Below are 27,045 nucleotides of genomic sequence, written 5' to 3' on the forward strand. Positions count from 1 at the left end.
TTGCAGGTAAAGGCAGTTTATTGGCTATGAATAAACAAAAGTATTGTATTTGTTGGGCTTACAGTCATACCAGCCATTCAATAAACCAGAGGAGCCAAAACTTTCTGAGCTAAAACTTAATAAAACAAGAAATCAAATTCAATACAACTTTGCAGAACCTCAGAGAAATACAATTAATAGGAAACAGAAACCAAAATTTCTGATATACAAGATGGTCAACAATTTCAGTGCAAAAACTACTAACCTGAAATCCAAGACTAAAATTTCTTGGCCTTTGCATCAACCAACTTATCAATACTGTTTAGTTTTTTAGTTTTTACCTTCCCCATACCTTGGCAAACCAAATAAATCTCCTTAGAGGAAGATCTCGTAGCTTTGGGCCTTAACCATGATGCCTTTTGGAAGTGTTGTCTGCACACCTCCCTAAATCCTGGATATATATTGAGAACCAAAAAGGATTAGCGGTGGATGTCATAGTGCCAGTAAGGCTGAAATGCTCAACATGAAAACAAACATGTTACCTCGGTTCTCTTCACTCTCAAGAAGCTTAATGACAAGATTACCCTTTGGTTGAAGAACACCCTCATCTGAATCAATATTAGAATCATCTTCTGATTCAAACAAGAAACTATACTCATCCAACCCAGATAATCTTCTCCTGCCGATTGCCAATTTAAGTGCCCGCATTGCCAACTCGCCAGATAAAACAGTGTCTTTTGTTGTGATCCCGGAAACAGAGGGACACATATCAGAAAGAATAACTGAAAATCCCTTCCCCTGCAGCACACCAATGAAAGATATGTAGCATCAATATAGGCCATTATTGTCACACTACAATAGTCTAAATGCTTAAAGGAATATTCATATTGATCATAATACATTAGACTGCATTCATGACTTGCTCCAAATTATGACTCAGACGAGTTGTTGGTCAATTTCAAGCATTGTGTGTCGGAATGTGCCTATATTCTTTTAGATATGGTTTTGCCTACCCTAGCTTCCATAGAAAAACCAAAAGTAAATGATAATTGATAACATCCTTCTGTGTGAGTAGACTCCTTATTTTATAACCATCAATTTCCATGAATCCAATGATCAAAAAGTGGTCAAGCCCATGAAACCAATCAACTAGCAGTGCATCTCACTCTTCAACAAGATGACCAGTCCAGAAGATTCTAGCCTGGCTATAATTGGATTTGGCTGCCATTCAGAATCTTATGCAGCATAGACCAATAAAGCTTCGATATGCATTTCTCACGAACACAATTTTAGCATGAATTATCATACTGAAGGTCCTTGTTCATTTATAACCTTCATGTTGCCACGCATAGATACAGCTTCGGCAATAGGATATGGAAATCCTTGTCAAGTTCTCCATTAAGAAAAGTTTATTTGGAGATATGATGGAGTATCCATGTCATATAGCCTTCAAGAGCGTGGCCGAATGTCACTGTAAATAATACCTTGGTAGGAGGGCTGAAACATAGGTAGGCTCACTCAGCAAAGGCATCAAAAGCATCACTGCAGCCTTGCTTACCAGTAGCACAGTTATAACCATTTTCAGGAAAATTTGGCCAAGGGTCATAAGCATACTTTCCATTCATGTAATCGGTGATCCTTTACAGTGACCTGTATTTTCATGAAAACAGAATCCATGCCCGTGTGCCCAAATCATGAAAACACTTTGCAGAACTCGTTTCTCCAAGTCCATGAACTATTAACTGTTATCTCTAACATTGTGTTGGCATCTAATATTGCATCACTAAACAGAAAGCTTAATTTCATCATGAAGTGTTGTTCCATGTGAGAACAAAAAGAAGACAACTAGCTATTCTACAAAAAATACATGATGTCAATGCAACATGACATTCTTCTGAAACGAGCCAAAGTTCCCTTCTACTCAGCCCATGTGAGAACAAGGCAGAATGCATCAAATACATCCTAATATTTTCAGTATAAACACATAAATATGAATCCACATTCCACTTGCACGCACTTTCCAATATCCTCACATGCTTGTAGAAAGTAGGCAGTAAAGCCCATGAGTATAACTAGTTAGAAAAGCAGGCCTAAACAATCATGAGCAGCTATGATATTTAAATCTTTTCCCTCTAAACCGAATTTGCCATGGTGGGCCTAAATAACCATCACTCAGCCCACTAGAGCCCACACCTAGCTGGAGTGCTGCATAAGTCTCTACACACTCGTCAATGTCATAGGAAAGAGTTACCTAAGCCTGAGGTGAGATTCAGTTTTCATGTACTTTTTCTTGCATTTATTTCCTTTATTTATTATAAAAGTGTGGATTTTTATAATGGATATCATACTTGTTTTTGTTTTCATGCTTTTTTAAAACCTTTATCACTCATACCATCAAGCTCATTTTCTTTTAGGATTTGCATTAAAGATGTAAGTCACTTGCAAGCTTAAGCTTGGATATTGAAGATTTTACAGTTCCTGTTGATCCCTACTTAGGGAATGAGGAAATGCACGCTACTTGAAGAGTGTTAAGATTGTGCTTCTAATATATATATTCATATGTATATATATTACTTTGTAATAGAGGTCAACCCATTAAGTGCTGATTGAACATTTTATTTATTTATTTATTTTTACTTTTTGGTTTTTGATGTCATTAATTGGGACAGCTCCAACTAGTTGTTGGTGCTGCTCCCTATCTCTACATCTTGTTATAAATAAGGTTCACCCCTTGTATCTCTTTCATGCTTTCTCAAGCATTGTGTAATACAAGCTATTATTTTTAATCTCTTGGCCCTTATGTGGGTGTGTGAATTGATTCATAAGTGGTTCTTTTGTAGATTGGTTGTCTTCTTGTAAGCTCATAAGAGGCTCTTGTTTGCTTTTGTTTTTATTTCATTACATAGTATCAAAGTCTTGGTGCTCTTGGGTTGTGATTCATTCGAAAAAGCCAATAAGAGGATCGTGAGATTGGTGGAGCATCGGTTCGCAGGATCATTGTATTGAGAAGTGTACCATCAAAGTTATTTTCAACAAATTCTTGCTACCTTCTCGCTCTCTCTCATTATTGTAAAAATGGAGGATGAAAGAGAAGTGGTTGTCTTCATTCCCATAAGATTTAACGATACTAACTATGTGACGTGGGCATTCATAGTAAAATATAAAATATAAAAAAAATGGTCTATGGGGTTTGGTTGATGGCACCGAAAGAGAGCCTAAATTTATACTTACCAAGATAAAAAATGGAAAAGAAGTGTCTCTTTAAGGAGAAGAGATGTCTAAGGCCATCACCGAATACGAAAAAAATGGAAAGAATTGAGGATGGGTCACTCCAAGATAATTGGATGGCTCATCAATAGTGTCGACATCAAACAATGTTCTTAGTAAATTTTGATTTTGCTAGTGATGCATGGAAGTATCTTAAAGATATGTATAGTCTCAAGGATATAACTCACATATACAATGTGCAAAATAAGGTGAGAAGTATGGCCCAAGAAGAAATGAGCATTAGAGAATATTACAATGTTCTCTCTCTTCTTTAAGATGAATTGACTCTTCTAGAGTTAAGTGGCATTGCCCTCAAGATGTAGAACTCCATGAAAAAACAAATTAGAACGGAGCATTTCTACCAATTTGTTAATGGTCTTAAACTCGAATTTAAAGGGACCAAATCGGCCCTTAGAGAAAGTGTACCTGCCATAGTTGAAAACTCTTAAATAATTAACTATGGAGGAAAATAGGCTGAAAAAAGCATCCTCTTTAAAAGAAGAAGAATCCATTTTTGCTATGTCAAGGCTCAAAAATCACATAAGGGCTTATAAGCCCCCTCAATACAAGAAGAGTGGCAAACTAATATATTATCATTGCTACGAGTCGAGCTATATCAAGCCTTTTTACCTTAATAAGGAAGGAAGATCAAAGAGATAATAAGAAGGTGGTTTCGGTGAGGCTATCTCTTGAAAGAAATGGTGTAGATGATTTCAAATGCATTGGCTCATTATTCTTGGCACAACTCATGGAGACAGTACAACCAATGTTCAAGAATCAAGTTTCTTCCTTTTCGAGCGCGGTCGTATCCACATGCATTGATCTCAATAAGACTTCTTGGATTCTTGATTCTGGTGCTTCTTTTCATATGACCCAAAATGAGTCAACAGTATCTGAATGTCATATTAACCCAAATGATTCTTATGTTTCAACCACCGATAGAAGTTCTTTAAAAGTCAGAGGTTTTGGGTCTTTATAAAAACATCAAACTTTTTTTGTACCAAATATTAGAGTAGTATTAAAATTAAATTTAAACTCTTATCCATTTCCCAAATTGTGGATCATGGATATAAAATCTTGTTTTCATCTAATGATTGTTTGATACAGAATCTCAAATCCGAGAGAAGCCAATTGGGCGAGGCCGTAGAAGAGGTGATCTCTATGTTATTGACAATCTTAAATAATCAAAAGATATTTTTTGTAATTTTATGAAAAAAGAAATATACAGAAAATTGGCACAAAAGACTAAGACATCCTAGTGTCAAAATTACAATTGTTTTCATTTCTTACAAGTTATAAAAAAAGAGATTTTGTTTGTGAATATTGCATCCTTAATAAAATAAAATATTTACCTTTTGGTCCTGGCCATTTTATATCAAAGAAACCATTTGAGTTGGTACAATCAGATGTATAGGGATCGGCTCCGGTTATACCCAAAGGAGGAGTATCTTATTATATTGTTTTTGTGGATGATTATAGTAGACACTCTTGAATATATTTTCTTAAACACAAATTCGAAGTATTTGATTGTTTCCAAAAATTTCATTGTTATATAAATACTCAATTTAAAACCAATATTAAAATATTTAAAACTGATTCTGGAGGATAATTCGTATCAAAGGATTTCAAAAACTTTATTAACTTACATGATATTATTCATCAAAAATCATGTCCCTATACTCAACAACAAAATGAACTAGCCGAAAAGAAGCATAGACACATTGTTGAGACTACTAGAACACTTATTATATTAAGAAATGTTTCAAAAATGTTTTGGAGAAACCGCTTTTACAGTAGTTTATTTAATAAATAGGATGCATTAAAAAACTATTGAAAACATTTCTTCCATTGAAAAATTATTTAAAACATATCCTGATTACAAGAGGTTGAGAGTCTGGTTGTAAATGCTTTGTCCTTACTGACAAAAATGATAAACTTTCCGCAAAAGCTATTCCTTGTGTTTTCTTAAGCTATGCCAAAAATAAAAAAGGGTATAGATGTTATGAAATTAAAATAAACAAGTTATGTCTCAAAAAATGCCACTTTTCTTGAAAACGAAAATGAACTTGGTAAAGATAAAATCCAAGAGCATTATACCTATTCGTTTCTTTTTTACCTTGCTAATGAGCATGGGAGTTGTGATGACATTCATGATGTGCATGAGAGTGACAATGAAGACACTCATGACACACATGGGAATGTGAATGAAGGTCTTGATAATGTAGACCAACCTCATAGTGAAATTTGAATCTATACTCGATGTACCGAAGACCATCCTCCATGTGCTTTAGAAGGATATTCTCAAAATCAAGTGTTGCTCTTTATAGATTTGTACCATATGGTTCCTTCAAACCCAAATATAAAGCATGTCTAATGGCTATACACTCATATATAGAACCATCATCTTATCATGATGTTAAAAATCATCAAAAATGGATTAAGGCAATGAATGATGAATTGGAAGCTTGAGAAAAGGCAAAAACTTGAGAAATTCAAACATTACCTAAGCAAAAAAACTATAGGTTGTACATGGGTTTATAAGATTAAAACTAAAAATAATGTGACATTAGAAATATATAAAGTCAGACTATCAGCCAAAAGATATAATCAAGAATAAGGAATAAACTATGATAAGACGTTTGCTCCAGTTGCTCGAATGACCACTGTCAGAACTCTTATTTCTATAGCATTAATTAAAAAATGACTCGTTTTTCAAATGGATGTGAAAATTGCCTTTTTTGAATGAAAATATCAATGAAGAAGTTTACATGGATCCCCCACCAAAGTTTAGCACACGAAAAAATTATTCAGTTACGAAAAGCATTGTATAGCCTAAAGCAAGCCCCCAAGGCTTGGTACGATCGATTCAGTAATGTGATGACACAACTTTGTTTTAAATCTTGTTATAATGACATTGCATTGTTTGTTAAGTCTTCTAATGTAGGAATGGTGATATTACTTCTATACGTTGATGATATGATTATCACAAGAGGTAATAAGCAGGAAGTTAATCATATCAAAGATGTTCTAAAAATCAATTTTAATATGACAAATCTTGGTTTTTTATAATACTTTCTTAGAATAGAAGTGGCTTACTCACCTCGTGGTTACTTGTTATCGCAGACTAAGTATGCAGCAGAGATCATTGAACGGTCAAGACTCTTAGATAAAAAACGAGTTGATACTTCAGAGGTCATCAATGCAAAGATGAAAAAAGATGATGGAAAACCTTTAAAGGATCCAACTCCATATAGACAAATGATTGGAGCTTTATCTTATCTCCCTTATATTCATCATGATATTTATCATGTTATTCATTTTGTTAGTCAAATTCAACATGCTCCCACTATAGTACATATGTGTGTTGTAATGAGAATTATTAGATATATTAGAAATTCTATTAATTATGAGTTATTTATTTCATCCTCCTCCCCGTTAGAAGTTATTTCATATTTTGATTCTGATTGGGGAGGGGATGTGAATGATGGATGTTCAACATCTAGTTCATGTGTTTTTTAGGTGATTCTCTAATTTCATGGAGATGCAAGAAGCAACAGAAAGTGTCTCCCTCTCCCACTGAAGCAGAGTACCGTGTCATGGCGACAACTACTTTTGAATTAGGATGGTTGGGACAATTGTTAGAGGACTTGGGAGCTCATATTGCAGAACCCTCGAGATTATGTTATGACAACAAGAGTGTAGTATACATTGCAAGCAATCATACATTCTATGAAATGACCAAACACGACTAAACGCATTGAAATAGATTTATGTTAGTAAGAAATTTCTGAAGAAGACCATCACATTGCCATATGTACCATCAGAGTATCAACTGACAGACTTCTTCACTAAAGCAGTCCCGTCACCCAGATTTCACTTCCTACTTGGCAAACTTTTTGTTGTTACACCGTGAGTTTGAGGGGGGGTGTTAAGATTTTGCTTCTAATATATATATATATATATACCAAAATACCCATCAGGAGTATTTTTGTTATTTTACTTTGTAATAGAGGTCAACCCATTAGGGGCTGACTGTATATTTTATTTATTTTTTACTTTTTGATTTTTGATGTCATTGATTGGGACAGCCCAACAGCTAGTTGGGTTGCTCCCTATCTCTTCCTCTTGTTATAAACAAGGGTTCACCCCTTGTATCTTTTTTATGCTTTCTCAAGCATTGTGTAAAACAAAAGTTATTATTTTTTACTCTCTTGGCCTTTGTGTGGGTGCGTGGATCGATTCATAAGTGGTTCTTTTGTGGATTAGTTGTGTTCTTGTAAGCCCATAAGAGGCTCTTGTTTGCTTTTGTTTTTATTTCTTTACAAAGAAAAACATATCTCTTGTGCCTTAATTTTGAATCCAAATCTTTTCAGACCTACCCATCTTTTGCTTTCAAAATTTGACCGATTAAGAAGTTATTTAGAAAGCATGGGTTTTGAAAATTCTAAATCAGACACCTCTTTGTTTGTTCAAAATTCAAAAGGAGTGACTATGTATGTGCTTGGTTATGTTGATGACATTATAGTCAGGCAATTCTCGAGATTTGGTTCAAAAACTTATAAATGATTTTTGTCGAGAATTTTCCTTTAAAGATTTGGGTCGGCCACATTACTTCATAGGTATCGAGGTTGGTGTGTCATAGAAAGAGGTTGTTTTATCACAAAGAAAGTATACATTTAATTGACTTGTTAGAACAAAGATGGTTGACTCAAAACCTGTCTCAACAACATCTGCCACAAATGCTATTCAATCATAGTTTGATGGGAGTCCCTTTAAGGATGTTACGCACTACTGAAACATTGTAGGGGCGCTTTACTATGCCACTTTTACTCGACCCAACATTGTCTTTGTTGTGAATAAGGCATGTCAGTTTATGTGTGTGAACACCCCAAATTTTTCAAAATTTTGAAATTCCCCTTTTTACCCCTAACACTCACCTTTTGAGCAATTGGGTAAATCTCTAATCATATCTCGGATTCACTTCCTTTTGAAAGATCCGAAATCCAAATTCATTTTTTGTACTTGATTCAACCTCGGATTCAGATCAGATATCCAAATCAAATTTTGAGCCCGGATCTTCTAAAAATCCAAAATTAATTTTCTCTACGTGGTTCAAGCACTTCATTCAGATCCAATCTCTATTTGAACCCATTCATCTCACTTTTCTCCAAGTTCGAGATCCAGACTCGATCTTCATTCAAAATCTCAGATCTAGATACATCGTAAAATTCAATTAATCCTTTCGTTTTCAAAACTCCTCTTTTTGCAAAATCCTCAAATTTTCAAATTCAATATTTTTCTTATAACTTCATCTAGATCCCGTTTCCTGAATCGCTTTTATAATACTTTAAATTTTCTCTTCCTATTATTTTTATTGAATAATTTCAAAAAATATGATAAAAATACAATTCTAGAAAGTAGCTTTTCAGTTAAATAATAAAGGCTTTTTGAAAACTTTTCGCAACTGAGCCCTTTTTCTTAAAAATTTTAAATCCATAAGGGGCTTTGTGAAATTTTTTTATAACTAACCTCCCCTTTATAAACACAAGCAAAGGAGGAAAGGGGGGGCGATCTTTTGGGGTTTAGGAGGGAAAGAAGTCGATCTGGAGAGGAAGAGGAGGAACCTGAGCTCCTCCCTTCTCCTTTTCCCTCTTTCTCTTCCTCATCGGTGAATAACGTCCATCCGGCAGTGGCGCGAGGAGTCCACCTCTCATCTCAACTAAAACGTAAGTGTCTCTCCTTCTTCCTTATTTCTCTTCTCTCATTCTTTCCTCTCCTCTCTCCTTCTTCCTTATTTCTCTTCTCTCCTCATTCTTTCCTCTCCTCCTTTCTCTTTCTATTTTCACGTTTTAGGATTTTTTTTTAGCATTCATTCTGATTTTAATGAATCGATTCACTCCTTAGCATCGGATTACATATTTGCATTTGTTTCTGTTTACAAATCATCATTAGATCCCTTAGATCCATTCTTATTTCACACATGCATCGTCATCATGTTAATTTTCTCTGCATCCATCGGATCGTCCTGCGATCTGGAATTCTCGATCTGCATCGTTTTCTTCTTTGTTTTATGTTTTTGCATCATCGATTGGTATTGATTTTCTGTTACGCATTTTCCCTGTTTGCCTGCACGTTGCATTCCACTCTGGTTCATCTGCATTTTAGTTGTAACTCATTCCCAGCATTTGAAGCATCCTTCATTCGTCTATCATGCATTCATTTTCATCAAATTTGATTCAATTCAGCGTCTGCAATCGGGTGTTCAAACTTGATTCAATTCAACATCTGTATCATTTTATTATCAGCGCATACCATTCTAATTTCAATCGCATTGCACTTCTCAATTCTGCTTCAGTTCGTAATTTCTGATTTGTAGTGTAACGGTTTACATTTCTGCGATTTCTGGTGGCTGTGTGTTAACGCTTTAACGTGTAGCATTGTGTTTTCATCTACTGCATTTGCATCTGCCGTGATTGCATCATCATTTTCTTTAGCATTATTTTCTCTCATCCACATTAGATCTTCATTTCCTCTGCATTGTAGATCCACCCTGCATCAGTATAGCGTCTGCATCAAAGTCTTCCACTGTATTCCATTTGTGCATTTCTCTGTCTCGGCATTCAGCTCAGCATCACCTTCACATCTGCTATTGTTGTGCCGTATTGTTTCTCTTTGCATTTGTATTTTTTGTTATTCCTACAGTTACAGTATAGATTCATATTCAGTTAGATGTGCATCATCCAGTGTAGGATTAGATCAATATCCACAAGCATTGCATCATCTCACATGCATTTGATTACAACATCTGAAATCAGCATCAACCCTCTCTTTTCATTTACGCATCATTTTGTGCTTTGCATTTGTATCCCCCTCTTTTCATTTATGCATCATTTTGTGCTTTGCATTTGTTCATGGCATAACTGCATCGTCTGTATCATATTCATTCATTTTCTGCATCTTCCGCAGCATCTGCATCATGTTTTGATCCTGCATTTGTTCACCCTGCAGTTCATAGCATTTGTGCATCTGCATAGCAGATTTTGATTTGCAGTTTACTGCATGATTCTGCTCATCAGGAGATCAATCCCTATTATCTGCATCTGCTTCCTCAGATCTAGTTCACTAGGAAACATCATTTGATTTGTTGTGTGTTGATGTTTCATTGTCTGAATGCAGTAGAAATTATTTGGTAGTTGTTTTGCATTTGTTGTGGCTACATTCTAAACTTCTATCAAATTCCAGTAGGCAATTCCCCTGTCTTTTAGTGTAGAACAGTCAGTTGCTCTTGTGCATTTCATAGCAATATTTGTTTAGCCAACTGATGTGAAATATCATTTTAAATTCATTGCATCTCATTCATGCATAGGCATTCCATCTTCACATATGCACACGCATTTCCATTATAATATAAGCATAACCATACATATGTTAGCTTTAACATAGCATTCTCAATTTCTTTCTATATTTTGTATTTCTATTGCCTTGTGTTATCTTGTGTTTGCAGGGAAGCATGGGAGGTCCTTATTTCTTTTCCTATATTAGAAATTTCAATATTCAATTTCAATTTAAGATTGTAATAATTTCATATTAATGAAAATTTTTACTCTTCTGATTAGATTAGAATGTATGAGCATATAGTTACATTTTAAATTCTCGTAATTGCTTGTGGCATTTTATTTTATTTTATTCTTCAAAGAGCATTATGGGATAACACGAATGACACGTGCACCATTCTAATAAGAGGTAAATAACCCAAGGTTTTAAAACCCATGACTCGGAACTCGACTCGCTCTTTATTGACTCGTGACTCGACGGGTCAACTCGGTGACTCGGACCGGGTTTTGTTAACTTTTGATTTTAAAAGAAAAACAATATATAATTTGTCTCAAACCATGTTTTTCAGTAAACATATAGTCTAAAGAGTTGACAGAATAAAAAATTACAAGTTCAGAGTAGAAAAAGTAAAAACTTCTTCATAACAAGGTCACATGGAAAGATCAAGTTACATGAAGAAGTTGATGAACCATAATACAACTACAGCAAAAAGATAAATAGAAAAAAAAAGGACATTAATGAATACCTTAAATTCAAAGGTGATTAGCTTATTGAGCTAAAGCATGCTGCTCATATTTGACTCAGGTTTAGCTAGATGAATATTGATTGTCCCCAGCTAGAAGCCTAGAACCTCTAGGTTGGAAGAAATGGTTAGAAGAGGCAGGACAAAGGACTGAAAGGAGGGACCGAGCAAGGGAAATGTTGTCACATGGATACATGCACAAGCATACCATACAAGATCAGCACAACTGGTATGATATGGGTGTTTCTGTAAAAAAAAAAAGGATGTCAGGGTACAGATTGTTATGCACAGGTGTGGGTGCAGGTATATTTAAGATTGCAAAAAAAGAAATTCACAAGAATATGAAGATACAAAATTTCAACCTTTGTACAAGAATATATTTGTATATACAATGAAGGATATGATATGAGTGCATAAAGTGCGAGGTGTATTTAAGATTGCAAATAGAGAAATTCACAAGAATATGAAGATAAGCAAATACAGACTTTGTACAAAAATGTATTTTTATATACAATGAAGGATATGATATGTGTTCATAAAACAACACTCAAAGGCACCCAACACCAAAACATGAAGTACAAGCATCGATACGTGTATGCTTCACTTTTTTGCCAATATGTTTAATCAACACATAAAGATTGATAGATTATTGTATCTTTGAACTGGTTTGTCTTGTAATTTATTATTTATTATTGAACTGTTATTTTGAAATACCCAAAAAATCAAAATTCAAATATCCCAGAACTCGGCCGAGTCAGGCCGAGTCAAGGTCAGATCAAGGCCGAGTCAAGGCCGGGTCAAGGCCGAGTCAAGGCAAGCCGAGTTTAACATGCCGGGTTGACTCGCTGGAGGGCCGAGCCGAGCCGAGTCACCGAGTTGACTCGGCGAGTTTTAAAACCTTGAAATAACCCTAAGTAAATGGTTCACATTTATGGCCATAGTCAAAATGCAAACAATACTTAGGATTTTTATCTTTTATGAAATAAAATTTAACCTACATCTTAGGTCCTTTTTGAAAATCATCATATTTTCAAAAATGTTTTTTCTTCTTTTATCAGAATTCAAAGTAAAGATTAAATCAAGATATATTTGTGGCCATAGTCATGAATATATGAAAATTTAATCTTGCTCTAATTCTATAAAAGCACAAAAAAAATATTTTATTCTTTCTTGGAATTTAAATGAAGATTAAATTAAAATATATTTGTGACCATAGCCATGAGTATATTAAAATTTAATCTTATTTCAATTATATTAAAGAATGAAATTCGCTTTTAAAATTCCAATTTTAAACAAGTTCTTTCAATGCATTCATCATCTAAGATAGAGATGCATCATTATTAGCCATCTTTTCAAATTATTTCAAAACATTTTCAAAATTCCAAGTGATTTTCGAAATTTCTTTTCCATTTTCAAGAATTGAATTCAAAAACTATTTTTTTTTAAATTGAATTTCAAATTCAAATTTCAAAATCATTTGCAAATTCAAAGTATTTCCAAAATTATTTTCAAGATCCAAAGTAAATTCAATTTTAATTTCCATTTCAATTTCAACTTTCAAATTCCAATTTCAAATCCAAACTTCAATTTCAATTTCAAGTTCAAGTTCAAGTTTCAATTCTGATCTCAAATCTCAAAATCGATTTCTAAGTTTGATTCTCAATTCAAAATCGATTGTCAATCAATTTCAGATTTCAAAGTTCTCAACTTTGAGTCCAATTTCAAAATCTTCAAATTTTTAGCTCTCAATTTAAGTCCATTTCAAAATTTTAGACCTTTCAAATTCAGAATCAATTTCTGAACTTCAAAGTTTACTTCTTAAAAGGATGTTTTCAAATCCATTTCAGAATCACTTGGAAAAATCTAAATTCCTGGAATATTTCTAAAGGAGCATACACATTCTTCAAAATCATAGCACAAGCCGGATTCAATGTGCATTTAGATTTTAGAATAATCCCTCAGACAAATTTAGGCAAAGCAAAAGGCATTGATTCGATCATTGGTTTAATTACCCCTAGTAAAGGCGCCAGGAACGGTTGAACCTCGTAACAACGAGTGAATCCCGTCTTTCCATTTTTTCGCAAAAATTCGAAACGGAGGCGAATTATTTCAAAATTTATCTTTCTTTCAAAAGGTCAAGTGAGACCTTGCAAAGAGTTTCTCTTTCTCTTCTTTCCCCTCGAAAGGAGGAAAAGGAAGAAAGAAAATTTTTTCAACGATCACAATGTGTCATCCCACTAAAGAACATTGGACTCATGTTAAAAGAATTTTAAGGTATTTGAAGAGTACTATAAATAACAATAAATCTCAGTGTACTCTAACGTGGATTGAGTTGGTTGCCCAGGAAGTCTACTGGAGACTGTCTTACATTCTTGGGATCAAATTTGTTGTCCTAGAGTTCGACCAAGCGACAAATTGTTGTTAGGTCAAGCACTAAAGCCGAGTATAAGGCATTGGCTGGCCTACAACAGAACTCATTTGGCTAAAGTAGTTGATGAAAGACTTGGGTGTGATAATTTGGGATCCACCTACTTGGCTGCCAATCTAGTGTTTCATGCAAAACCAAGCATATAGGAATATATTATCATTTTATAAGAGACAGGTGTAATTAGTGAATTCAAAGTTCGGTTTGTGTTCTTAGAGTAGAAGATAGCATATAAACTTACCAAAGCTTTGTTAAAATATAATATATATATATATATATATATATATGTATATATGTAATAAGTAATATCCACTAGGGGTATTTTTGTCTTTTCACTCATTGTAATAGTTGTCCACTAGAGATATTTTGTATTTTCATTATTTTTCACTTTTTTGTATTTATGTCTTTGTGTGGAGGATCTATGGTCATTGAGACCATAGAGTCGTTGGGAGCTCCCAATGACTCCTTGGGTGCTCTCACTTCATGTATTTTGCCTATAAATATGGGACTTCAAGTCCACATTTGTTAATGCTTCCCTTAAGCATTTATGATCAATAAAAGATATATTGTTTATGTTGTTGTGTTGATCTCTTTGACTCTTTGAAGTCTTGTATGTTAAAATGTATCTCCTAAATTCGTTGATGTAAATATAAATATATATACTTATATACATAGAGATACATATACATATAAATATTTATATGTATATGTATCTCTATTTATATAAATATATATATTTATATATTTTTCTTTTTTGATTACCCGATAAGGGTATAATTGTAATTTCACCTCTTGCGCATTCTTGCGCATATTCCATTTGGAATATGTTGTATCTTTTTTATTTTTTATTTTTTGTATCTTTTTTATTTTTTTATTCTTTTTTCTTTTTTCTTTTTTCAAAAAGGTGCATTGGGGGTCCCCCAATAGAGTCGTTGGGGGCTCCCCAACGACTCCTTTGGGAGCCCCCTTGCACCTCCTCCTTGTATAAATAGGGGTGTTCCCTTCTTGTTTTCCCTAAGCTTGAGAGTCTCAAGCATTTGGTTCTTTCTATAAAATACATGCCATTGTGCATGTTTATTATTTTTACGCTTTTGCGTACTTTGTTCAAGTGTTGTGAGAGTGCCTTCGTGCACATCTTTTCTATATTATTTGTGCTCGTATGTGTATTGTCTTTTCATAGACAATTTTACATTGTATGCACTTTGTGTTTGTGTAGTGCCTTGGTGCTTTGTGTATTTTCCCATATTGGGTTTGTAATAGTGCATATGCACTTTGCTTTTGCATTTCAGCATACTTCATTCCATAGTATCATAGTATCAAAGCCATAGTGATCTTGGACTTATGGAGAGTGGCCAACAAGTATTTGTGTGCTCATGGTGATTGAGGTGATTCAAAATGAGGTATTCTTCCATATTTACTTCTTTATCTCATTCTTCCTTCTCACAATCAAAATAGAGCATGATTCCAAGATGGATCTCTCCTTCAAATTAAATGGCATAAACTATATGATACGGGCTTCTGCCATGAAAAATAATCTTAAAGGAAAGAAGCTTTAGGACATGATGGGCACTATTCTCAAACCTCAACTTTTGCTCACCGAGAAAGAAAGGGAACAAGTTAAAATTCTTGAAGGAGATGATCGTGCCAAAGCCATTAGTGATTATCGATTGGATTGGGAGAGCAACCATGCAAAAAAATTTGCATGGTTTATAAACAACGTTGACATAAAAATATGTACTACCGTTGCTAAGTTTAGAAAGGCTAATGAAGCATGGTCATTTATGAAGGGTATGTATACCCAAAAAAATCTTCCAAGGCAATATTTTTTCAAGAAAAGATAACTACCACGCAAATAAACATGAATGACCATGATTTTTTGTGTCATATCTCCTCTAGGGGATGAATTGGCACTTTTGGAGCCAAATGGGTTATCACTGAAGATGTGGAACTTAGGCACCAGTAAATGAAAAGAGAACAATTTTTCCAATTCTTGTATGGCCTTCGCCCCGAATATGAACAAGTGAGGTCTTCACTTCTTCGTAAATCTACTCCTCTTTCCCTAGAGGATGTCGTTGTCGAAATATGCCAAGAGAAAACTCGTCTTGACATGTCTAAAAGACGAGAAAATGAAGTGTTGGCGGTATTTAAGCTCGACAACCATGTGAAGTCTTACAAGCCTCCACACTTGGGAGGCAAAATAACTATAGTAATAATAATAACTATAGTGGTGGTAACTATGGTGGGAGAAAAGTTATTTGCCACTGCTGTAAACAAGGTGGCTTCCATTGAAGAATCTACACCCAAAAGGGAGGAGACAAGCAAAAGGGGAGAAAACATTTTTTCTCTTTCTCAACTATCGGAGACACTTCAACAAATACTCAAATCATCATCTACATCCAATGTCGTTATTGCTTCTTCTTCTCCTCAAGGCATGTGTTCTTGGATTATTGATTCGAGAACCTCTTTTCATATGACCTCCTATAAGGATTCTCTTTTAGATATATGCACCAACCCAAATTTATCATTTGTTTCAACCACCGATGGGGCCTCTTTAAAAATTGATAGCATTGAGACTTTAAATTCAAATGCCTCTCAAAAATTCCTTGTTCCAAATATAAGAGTTGCTCATAAACTTAACTTAAATATTTTTTTTCGTTTTTCAAATATCCAATTATGGATGTGAAATATCTTTCTCATCAAAAGGTTGCATTGTGCAAGATCTTCGGTCTAGGAAACAGATTGGGCAAAGAACTAGAAGAGGAGATCTTTATTAGATAGATTTTTTGTCTATTCCCTCTAAGTCATTTTTTAATTATGTCCAAGAAAAGGATATTGAAATATGGCACAAAAGACTTTGACATCCTAGTTTTTCCAATATGTATCTATTCCGATTTGCAGAGACTAGTTGGAATGAAAAATATATTACTTGTAAAGATTGTATCTTTGGAAAAATGAAATATATTTCCTTTCATCGAGAACTTTTATTTCAAAAAGACCTTTTGAGTTGGTGCATTCATCTATAGGGACCTTCTCGGGTCATATCAAAGGGTGGTTACTCTTATTATGTTGTATTCATTGATGACTTCACAAGATATGCATGAGTCTACTTTCTTAATTTAAAATCAAATGTTTTTTCCTTTGAAGAATTTTATATGATGATCAAAACTCAATTTTAAAGTAATATTTTCATTCTTAGATCAGACTCGGGTGGAGAATACATGTCAAATGAGTTTCGAAATTATTTAAAGGAAAATGAAATTTGTCATCAAAGATAATGCCCTAGAACCCCTCAACAAAATGAGTTGGCAGAAAGAAAGCGTAGGCATATCATAGAAATTACTAGAACCTTGTTTGTAAAAATGTTCCTAAAAAGTTTTGGACCAAAGTTGTTTAACTTCAACATATTTAATAAATAGAATACCTTCTTCGGTTTTGCAAAATACCTCTCCATTTGAAAAACTATTCAAAATGTCACCCGATTCCAAAAGATTACGTATTTGTTTTTGTAAATGCTTTGGACTTTCCCACAAGAATGATAAATTGTCTTCAAAAGCAATTGAATGTGCCTTTATGGAATATGGAGAAACGCAAAAAGGATATAAATGTTTTGATTCTAAGAATAACAAACTTTATTTGTCTAAGGATGTGAATCTCTTAGAAAAATAAAATGGTTTTGATAAAGAAAGTAACAAAGAAGAAGTAGACTATGCTTTCTTGTTTGATTTCTTGCCAAAACATAAAGGTGATTCTCATGAATCAAATGATGGTGAATTAAGCTATGATATCTCTTTGAATGATAATGATACTTCTTTGTATGATCAAAATCCCGACTGTGGTAATTTGGAATTATTTTACAATGATGATAATTTAGTTGAGAACCCCTCTCAAAATATTCAAGTTTATACCCATCATAGTCAAGAAAACCAAATAAATGCTTGTGAAAGATACTCTCAAGACCTTTTGTTAAATGAAACCCCTAGTAAAGATGTGTCAAATAGAGGCACCATTATTAGAAAATCCGATATAACTTTCATTCCACCTAATAGGTTATGTATCCTACGAATCCTTGTCACCAAACTACAAGACATGTCTTCTAAACATTTATTTCTATCATGAACCCTCTCATTATAGTGAAGCCAAAGATTTGTAATGAAATAGCGAAAAATGCAAAAACAATGCCACTAAGGGCTTACAAAATCACAAAAGTGCACAAGCACAAACCAATGTCACTAAGGGCTTATATACACAAGCACAAGTTCACTATGAGACAATACAATAACCAACAAAGGGCAACAACAAAATCACTAAGTGCATATAAAACATTAATAAACTAAATATAAAAATACAAAACATAAAAATAATCATCTTTATTGAGCATAAATGCTTAAGAGAAACATTGGAAAATGAAAAAGGATAAAAAGCCCTATTTATACACATACAAGAGAGAGGGAGACCTCAATAGAGTTGTTGGACTGTTCCAAGTTCCAAAAGCTATAAATATAGTTGTCAGACTCTTCCAAAGTCAACTCTATGTTGACTAGTTAAAAAATAACCTAACAGCTATATTTGGTATTTGACCAAATAGTCCCTATAAAAATAAAAAAAGACAAAGAAAAGAATAAAATAAAGTACTAGTTTGCCCCTAATGGGCACAGTTTATTACAAAAACTAAAACAACCAAAATACCCCTAATAGGTATTTACCTATTACATCATTTATAAATAATATATATATATGAAAATATATATATATATACATGTACAACTTAACAAGATTGTCTTCATTAGATTGAAGCTATGAATCTAGAACTTGAAGCACTTTGTAGGGCCCATACTTGGGAGATAATAAATTTACCTTTAGGAAAGAAATCTATAAGATGCAGACGGGTTTTTAAAGTTAAAAATAAAAGTGATGGAACCTTAGAGCGATACAAAGCTAGGTTAGTTGCCAAAGGATATTTATAACAATATGGAATTGATTACGAAGAAACATTTTCCCCTTAGCCAAAATGACTACGATTAAAACTCTTATAGTTGTTGCATCCACACAAAATTGGCTTATTTACCAACTAGATGTGAAAAATGCATTTCTTAATGACTTAGTGAATAAGTCTACATAGACCCTCCGCTGGGTTTTAAGATTGAACAAAGAAAATTTGTAAAATTAAGAAAGGCCTTACATGGTATTAAACAAGCTTCTAAGGCTTGGTTCGACCAATTTAGTATTGTTATGATAAAATTTGGTTTTTGATCATGTTATATTGACATTGCTCTCTTTGTTAAGAATACAAGTAAAAATATTGTGATATTGTTGTTATATGTTGACGACATGATAATTACAGTGCACGTCACCTTGTGTTGGGACATTCAAAACCCAATGGTATAGTTGTATAATTGGTAGGGTTCCGCCTAACACCAGCTTGCCTTTAAAAAAAAAGAAGTGATAAAAAGGGAGTTAGTGAAATTAAATGTGTTAAAAAAATTTGATATGTTTGATCTGGGTTTCTTGAGATATTTCTTAGGTATTGAGGATGTCTATTCCTCAAGAGGATATATCTTATCTCAGATGAAGTTGGCACCTGACATTTGTGCTAATTCAAGTATTTTTTATGGCAAGAAGGTGAAAATTCTTGAGGTTGTTAATGTAAAATTAAGACTTAAAGATGAGACTTCATGAAAATCCTACACTATATAGACAATTGATCGGATTCCTCACCTACTTGTTCATTACCAAACCCGACATAGACCATGTGGTCCATGCAGTCAGCCAATTCCAGCATGCTCCAATGACTGTGCACATTAGTGCAGTATTAAGGATTATTCGATACATTAAGAACTCAATAAGCAAAGGGCTTTTTTTATTCTCATCCTCTTTAAATTTGCTTGCTTATAATGATGTTGATTGAGGAAGAAACCCTAATGATAGGATCTCAACTACCGGTTTTTGTATTTTCTTAAGAGATTCTATAATTTCATAGAGGTGCAAGCAGCAAAAAAATATCTTTGTCCTCAACTGAAGTTGAATATTGTGCAATGGCTACGACAACAATGGAGTTTGTGTGGCTAAGAGGTTTTCTCAAAGACATGGGAGTGATCATCTCAAATCCTTTAAAGATGTGTTGCGATAATAAAAGTGCAATCTACATTGCGAACCACACCTTCTATAAGTAAACCAAACACATTGAGATGGATTGTCATTATGTATGCGATGAATATCTGCGAGAAACTATTGAGCTACCATATGTTACATCGGAGTACCAACTTGCAGATTTCTTCATTAAAGCTATTATTGCACATCGATTTATCTTTCTCCTTAACAAACTTTTGGTAATTTCACTATAAGTTTGAAGGAGAGTGTTAAAATATATATATATATATATATATATGTAATAAGTAATATCCACTAGGGGTATTTTTGTCTTTTCACTCATTGTAATAGTTGTCCACTAGAGATATTTTGTATTTTCATTATTTTTCCCTTTTTTGTATTTATGTCTTTGTGTAGGGGCTCTATGGTCATTGAAACCATAGAGTTATTGGAAGCTCCCAACGATTATAAATATGATTGTTGGGAGCTCCCACTTCATGTATTTTGCCTATAAATATGGGACTTCAAGTCCCCATTTGTTAATGCTTCCCTTAAGCATTTATGAGCAATAAAGGATATATTGCTTATGGTGTTGTGTTGATCTTTTTGACTCTTTGAAGTCTTGTATGCACTTTGTGCTTGTGTAGTGCCTTGGTGCTTTGTGTATTTTCGAACATTGGGTTTGTAATAGTGCATATGCACTTTGCTTTTGTATTTTCACATATTTCATTACAAGCTTTAGCTGGGCCAAGGTTCTACAGTTTAAAAGACAAGCTCAATCTCTATGAGATAGAGATCGGCTTGAAGGGTGTGTTAAAATCTCTTGATCAGATCCGCATAACAAGTCCAAGCAGCGTTATCGAAAGTACGCCTTGCCACAAGGTGAGCAGCTTTTTGACTTAAGGTGCAAGCCTAAGGCGCAAACATAGTTGAAGTGTGTGTCTCATATGCCTTGAGGCACACGCCTCGTGACAAGGAGTGCCTCAGGGTGAGTCGCATGTGTCATATTTGTGTGGTCAAATGGAGCCCCCCATTTGACCCAAAATCAATTTAAAAAAATGACAAAACAAAAGGGGGAAGCCTGATGTTTAGGGCACCTCTCCCCTTTTCCTCCCCACCCACCTCTTCACCTTCCCAGACACCACCAACAGCGAATCTCTCTCTCTCTCTCTCTCTCTCTCTCTCTCTCTCTCTCTCTCTCTCTCTCTCTCTCTCTCTCTCTCTCTCTCTCTCTCACTCACTCACTCACTCACTCACACACACACACACACACACACACCTTTTTCTTATTTATCTCTTCTTCCGTTCTTCTTCTTCTCTTCTTCCCTTCTTTTTCATTCCTCCTCCTCCTTCCCTCCTATTTCTTCTTCCCTTCCTCTGCTGCTTCTTCTTCCCTCATTTTTTCTTCTTCTTCCCTCCTCCTCCTCCATCTCCTTCTTGATACTGCATATGTCATTTTGTTAATTTGTATGTGCAATTAATTAACTGTAAGTCAGATTGTCTATATGAAGATTTTGTATGTTGATTTATCGCTCTCAATTTGTGCAATTATTTGCAAGTATGAATGTGATTATGTATGCACAAGTAATTGACTGTATGTTTTGGTTTTATAAAGATTGTGTAATATCAAATTGTGACTGTTAGCTTGTGTCATTAATTATAATTTTTTGATAGGTAGTTGTACATGCAATTGATTGTTCATGTGTAGGTTTGTACATGTACATATAAAGGTTGGGTATGTACATGTAGGTTTGTAATTTTGTATATAAAGATTGTCTATGTGAATTTGTGACTGAGTTTGTGTTATTAGATCATGGAAATTAAAAATAAGTTTAAGTTTGTTTATTGGTGAGACTAAGTACAGATAATTAGATATGCATTATTAAATGTGTTCTAGTGCTTAAAAAAATAGCTTGATGTTTGTTTAGAAGTTAGAACTTTGGATTTTCTATGTCTTATTGGTTGTTGAATCATCAATAAAGCATTTCTTTTATTTATTTGTGTTTTTAGTTATTTTTTAAAGTTTTTTTTAAGTTTTAAAAATATGTTTTTGAGGCTTATGCTTTACACCTCGCTTCATATTTTGGTGAAGCGCTTCGCTATACCTCAATGCTTTTCATAACATTGTCTAATGTCAAGGAAGAGTCTTACATCAAGGAAGGCTCTAGAAGTCTCTAATGATAACAGCAAATGAAGATAAGGAAGGTCTTGTGCCCACTACTAAGAGACCTCCTAAGCGCTAAACAGGTAGCACCACCACCATTGAAGGAGGAGACGAGAGGAAAAGAGAAGAAAGGGAGAGAGAGGCTGCAGCAACCCAAAACGTCAATACCACTTGACATATGGGGATCTTCCTTTTAATATAATAAACGTAACTGATTTTGTTAAAGTACAAAATTTCCCCTAGCTCTGATGTACAACATAATATATAAGTAGGGGTAAAGAAAGAATGTAAAATACTTTAGTAAAGCCTCTCATGAAGAGACGTGAATCTGGATCAAGTCATTAATATAGATCTAGGATCAAGATCCATGATGCATCACGTCTCAATAGCCTCCCTCAAGTTGTACATGGTGAGGATCATGGACAACTTGCTTTTCAAGAACCAAAAGTGTTGCTTGCGCAATCTTTTTATAAACAAGTCTACCACTTGTTCTTCTGTTCCAATGAATCTTGCTTCAATTTCACTACTCTCTATCTTATTTCGAATGAAATGTTGATTTATATCAATATGCTTCGTTCTACCATGTTGAATGGGATTAAGAGAAATTTTAATCGCACTTTGATTGTCACGGAACAAAATTGAACACTTTATTTTCTTATCCAAGTCATTCAACAAATATTTGATCCAAGTCACTTATGAGAAAGTTGTAGGCTCAGTATTCAGCTTTTGTACTAGAATGTGCAACTGCCTTTTGTTTCTTACGACATGAAATTAAATTTCCTCCGACAAAGACACAATATCCCGAGATTGATCTTTGTTCATCCAGGTCTCCTGCCCAATCTGCATCTAAGAAGGCTATTACTGTGAGCATATATTCATTTTTATCTCTCTTCTTATAACAAAGACCATCTCCAAGTGTACCTTTAAGGTACCTAAGAATCCTTTTAATAGCCTCCATATGACTAGTTCGTTGGCAATGCATGTATTGTGAAACCTGATTCATCGCATAAACAACATATGGCCGACTAAATGTAAGGTATTAAGCATACCTACAATGCTCCTGTATTTAGTGGGATCATCATATATATCTCCTTCATCACAATTGAGCTTTTGATGTAGAGGACTAAGAGTCAATAAGGGCTTAGAGTCTCTCATATTGGCCTGATTCAACAAACCAATAGTGTATTTGTATTGTGTCAACAGTAACATATCCTTACCTCTATCAACCTCCACTTCTATGAAGTATTTCAACCTTCCTAGGTCTTTCATTTTGAACCGGCAACTCAGGACTTCCTTGATTTCAATAATGTGCCCCTCTGAATTTTCTGCAACTATTATGTCATCCACATAAATCAACCATACAATTATCAACCCTTCACCTTTGTAAATAAAGAGTGAGTGATCAAGAGATGATCTATTGAATCCATGTTTCTGAATTTCAAGAGAAAAGCTTTCAAACCATGATCTTGAGGCTTGTTTAAGCCCATATATTGTCATGTTTAACCTGCACACATATCTATTGGGATAGCTTTCATTGTATCCCTGAGGCTACTCCATATAGACTCTCTTTTAAGTCTTCATGCAAGAATGCATTCTTAACATCCAACTGACTCAACGTCTAGCCATGATCAATAGCAAGTGATAAAATAGCATGTTTTGTCCTCATCTTCACTACTGGACTAAACGTTTCTTAATAGTCTAACCCATGTTCTTGTGTAAATCTCTTTGCTATGAGTCGAGCTTTATACCTTTCTATGTTGCCATCTGGTTTATATTTGATCTTGTATACCCATTTTGACCCCACAACATTTTTGTCAAGAGGCCTTGTTAAACAAGTAGTGTCGTCACCATTGAAGGAGAAAGGGAGATAGAGAGGCTGCAACAACCCAAAACGTCAATATCACTTGACATGTAGGGATCTTCCTTTTAATATAATAAACTTAACTGATTTTGTTTAAGTACAAAATTACTCCTAGCTCTAATGTACAACATAATATATAAGTAGGAGTAAAGAAAGAATGTAAAATACTACAATAACGCCTTTTATGAAGAGACGTGAATCTAGATCCAATCGTTAATTTGGATCTAGGATCCAGATCCATGATGCATCACATCTCAATACTAAGGTTCAAAATGATGCCTCAGCAGGAGTCTATTGTAGCGTGAAATCAAGGGCACGTTTGGAGGCAAGAAAAATTCTCATAGGAAATGGAACTCTTGCCTATGAGAAGTTTTGATATGATCACTTTTCTAAATGAAAAGACTTCACTTGTTTGTGTAGCATGAGAAAAATGGAATGGAAAATGTAAGAAAAAGAGAGGGAGGGGGTTTGAAGGTCGCCTGAGTGTTTTACACTTACTTGGACAACGAGATGGCACCGACCATGAGGATGATCTCGAACCCCTGCATGGCGAAGACGACATCGATGAAGGCCCCCTGGTTCTCTTGTTGGTGTACTAAGACATGATGGTAGCGGAGAGCGGGTAGTCACCACCGATGTCGATGCCCAGCTAGAACCGAAAGAGCAATCCCATTGACCAGCGCCCCCACATTCGGAGGCATCGGTGAAGAAACCCATGTATGCGATCACGAAGGCGATTAAGTGGTACCACTACGCCTTCACCACGTCGAGGGCATTCAACACCTTGAGTTATTGCCCACTCTGGGATGATTTGGAGGTCGCCGGAAGGTTTTACAGTGGCAGCCAGCGAGGCGTTCAAGTGGTTGACAGTGAAATGCACCATCGCCCTTGTGTGTGTGAGAGAGAGAACTTTTGATAGGTAAGATTCTTCCAACCCCTCACATGGAGGAATCTTTCCTAACAAAAATTGCACTTTTTAGAAGAAAAAAAACTCTCTTTGAAAATTTCTCTCATTTGGAAAGGTCGGAAAAGCCATACTTTTTTCTTTCCTACCTTTTTCTCACTTCCAAACGTGCCCCAATAGTTGTAAATCATGATGAACTCTATCAAAAACAATGTGGAAATTTTATGCCAGCTAACTATAAAAGAGAAGGCATGCATCCATCGTTTTTCAAGAGTATGAAATGAGAGAAAATATAGCAGCAGCCTTACCGTGGACGTAGGTCACGTTTGGACCGAAACACGTAAAACTTTCGTGTGTTCTTCTGTTTATAGTTTTATTTTAGATGATGAAAAAATATCATTTAAAAGGCCGAAACATATCTCTTACTAAGTAAACTATAAAAATATGATCGATGAGAGAGAGAGAGAGAGAAACCTGGGGAGATAGTGCCATGACTTGGTCCCTGGGTAGCTTTGTGACATCGGCAGAAACAGTTTGGACACGGGAGTCGCAATGGATTGAGGGAGCCTTCACCTTCTGCTCTGCAATGCATGCCACTCGGTCAAGCAAAAACCAGCCATCAAACACAACAAGATCTGAACCTAATTCCATGATTTTCTCCTATCCCAAATCAAAAAAAAATCCCCTCACCTTCAAATCAATGCCAACAACTGCCCCACCATTTTTCAGAGGACCCAAGCTCTGGCACGCCACCTTCCTCACAAATTTGTTAAGAAACACAACACCCAATCAACAACAGAATTAAATTAGCAAATGTAAGAACACCTAAAAAGAATGAGCAACAAAAGAGTTCATAATCTATGAAAGATCACAAGGCAAACCACCATTGATGCAACAATTAAACCTCTAGAAACCCCTTCAAGAAGGCCAAAAACCAATAGCCATCAAAGTAACTTCCTCAAAATGATGACACCCATCAATCCAATTTCCTCATAACATTTGCAATATGATAATAGTTAGTTGGGATTTGCAAAAAGTTATAACAAAAAAAAATCCTATGGGGGCATTTATGATGAAATTGAAAGTGGGTATAGGAGATGAGAGATGGCAATAGGATAGAAGAGTACCTGAAGCCAAGCACCGGGGGCGCATCCGAGGTCAAGAACCGTATAACCCGGAGATATCAATCTGTACTGCTTCTGCATTTGTAGCAACTAACCAGAAGGGCCGAAACCAACAATTAGATATACTAGTAGAGAACCAACATTCAGAGAGAGAGAGAGAGAGACCTTGAATGCTGAGCGTGCAACATAGCCCAGACGCTGAGCTTCTCTGTAGAAGAAGTCGGGTGTCCCAAGCCCGCTCATGGTGAAACCTCTCTCCCTCTCCAGAGAATAGGTGTAGAGCTTTTGAGCATGTCAGACCTAGGGATGGCAGTGGACCGGGGGAAACGGGGCCCCGCCCGGCCTCACCTCACCTCATCTGGACCGGAGATGGACATAAAACGGGGATTAAGGTTAAAGTCAAAACCCCTGCGGGGATGGACTTAAGCTTTCTCTAGCCCCCACCCCCACCCCCACCCCCACCCCAAGCGGGCAGGTTATATGTTTTCCTCATGAACATGCACTGTAGCTACAGTGTGTATTCCTAGGTCCCCATTGAGCATAGTGTGGCACTCAGTGGGGTGTACGGGAGAATTGTACATTGTCATACATCCTGCAAGCTTCAATCCCCAATCCTTCTATGAGATGGCAATGGACCTAGGGGAAACGGGGCTCCTCCCCACTTCGCTCCCGGACCGGGGATGGAGTGTTGAGAAACTCTATTTTGATGTCACATAATATGATACACTGTCGTATTTAATTTTATATAATATGATAATATGTCTTCTTGAAAAATGTTATATTATGACTGGATATGTTTTGCCATATATCTAACGAGTATTTGATGCAAGAATATCTCACTCAAAAAGGATGGAGACCTCATGTTCAAGTACAACTATGGTGCAATCATACTCCTTGAAGAAAAAGCTTGATGAGCCATGCATTCCTAAAGACCATCTAAAGAGATCGGCTACCTCAAGTTGAAGATTTTTTTCTTCTTTAGAGTCATATGTAACAGAACCTTCAGAAGCATGCATATTGCATATTACATACTCATTCATAAAAGCTATTTCATAAAAGTATACGATAGTTTCAAAAAGCTTCTTTTTTGAAAACCAATAATTGTACCTTCTTACAAACCTTTATGGAAAAGGTATTTTGACATGATATAATTCGTG

At 35.1% G+C, this 27,045-nt stretch overlaps 1 protein-coding gene across 1 annotated transcript; it reads right to left on the reverse strand.

Moving 5' to 3' along the window:
* Positions 1-26,144, reverse strand: LOC149828248 (FtsJ-like methyltransferase family protein). Its single transcript, XM_090016795.1, has 6 exons — positions 26,054-26,144; positions 25,892-25,978; positions 25,455-25,517; positions 25,239-25,340; positions 522-777; positions 1-430 (listed from the first exon to the last, which is right to left on the reverse strand). The coding sequence occupies exons 1-6, from the start codon at positions 26,129-26,131 to the stop codon at positions 258-260; spliced, it is 759 nt and encodes a 252-aa protein (XP_089872921.1). The 5' UTR covers positions 26,132-26,144; the 3' UTR covers positions 1-257.
* Positions 26,145-27,045: the final 901 nt, after the last annotated feature.

The sequence above is a fragment of the Nuphar pumila genome, chromosome 9, assembly GCF_984573655.1.
Source record: "Nuphar pumila chromosome 9, dmNupPumi1.hap1.1, whole genome shotgun sequence".
NCBI lineage: Eukaryota > Viridiplantae > Streptophyta > Magnoliopsida > Nymphaeales > Nymphaeaceae > Nuphar > Nuphar pumila.

What these genes read in the sequence shown, in the direction of transcription:
- LOC149828248 (XM_090016795.1), bottom strand. Translation starts at nt 26,131, where the DNA reads ATGAGCGGGCTTGGGACACCCGACTTCTTCTACAGAGAAGCTCAGCGT. An exon ending in TCATGGCACTATCTCCCCAG is followed by an intron (nt 778 to 25,238) that starts GTTTCTCTCTCT and finishes GGTGTGCTGCAG; the next exon opens with GGGAAGGGATTTTCAGTTAT. An exon ending in TGAGAGTGAAGAGAACCGAG is followed by an intron (nt 431 to 521) that starts GTAACATGTTTG and finishes ATATATATCCAG; the next exon opens with GATTTAGGGAGGTGTGCAGA.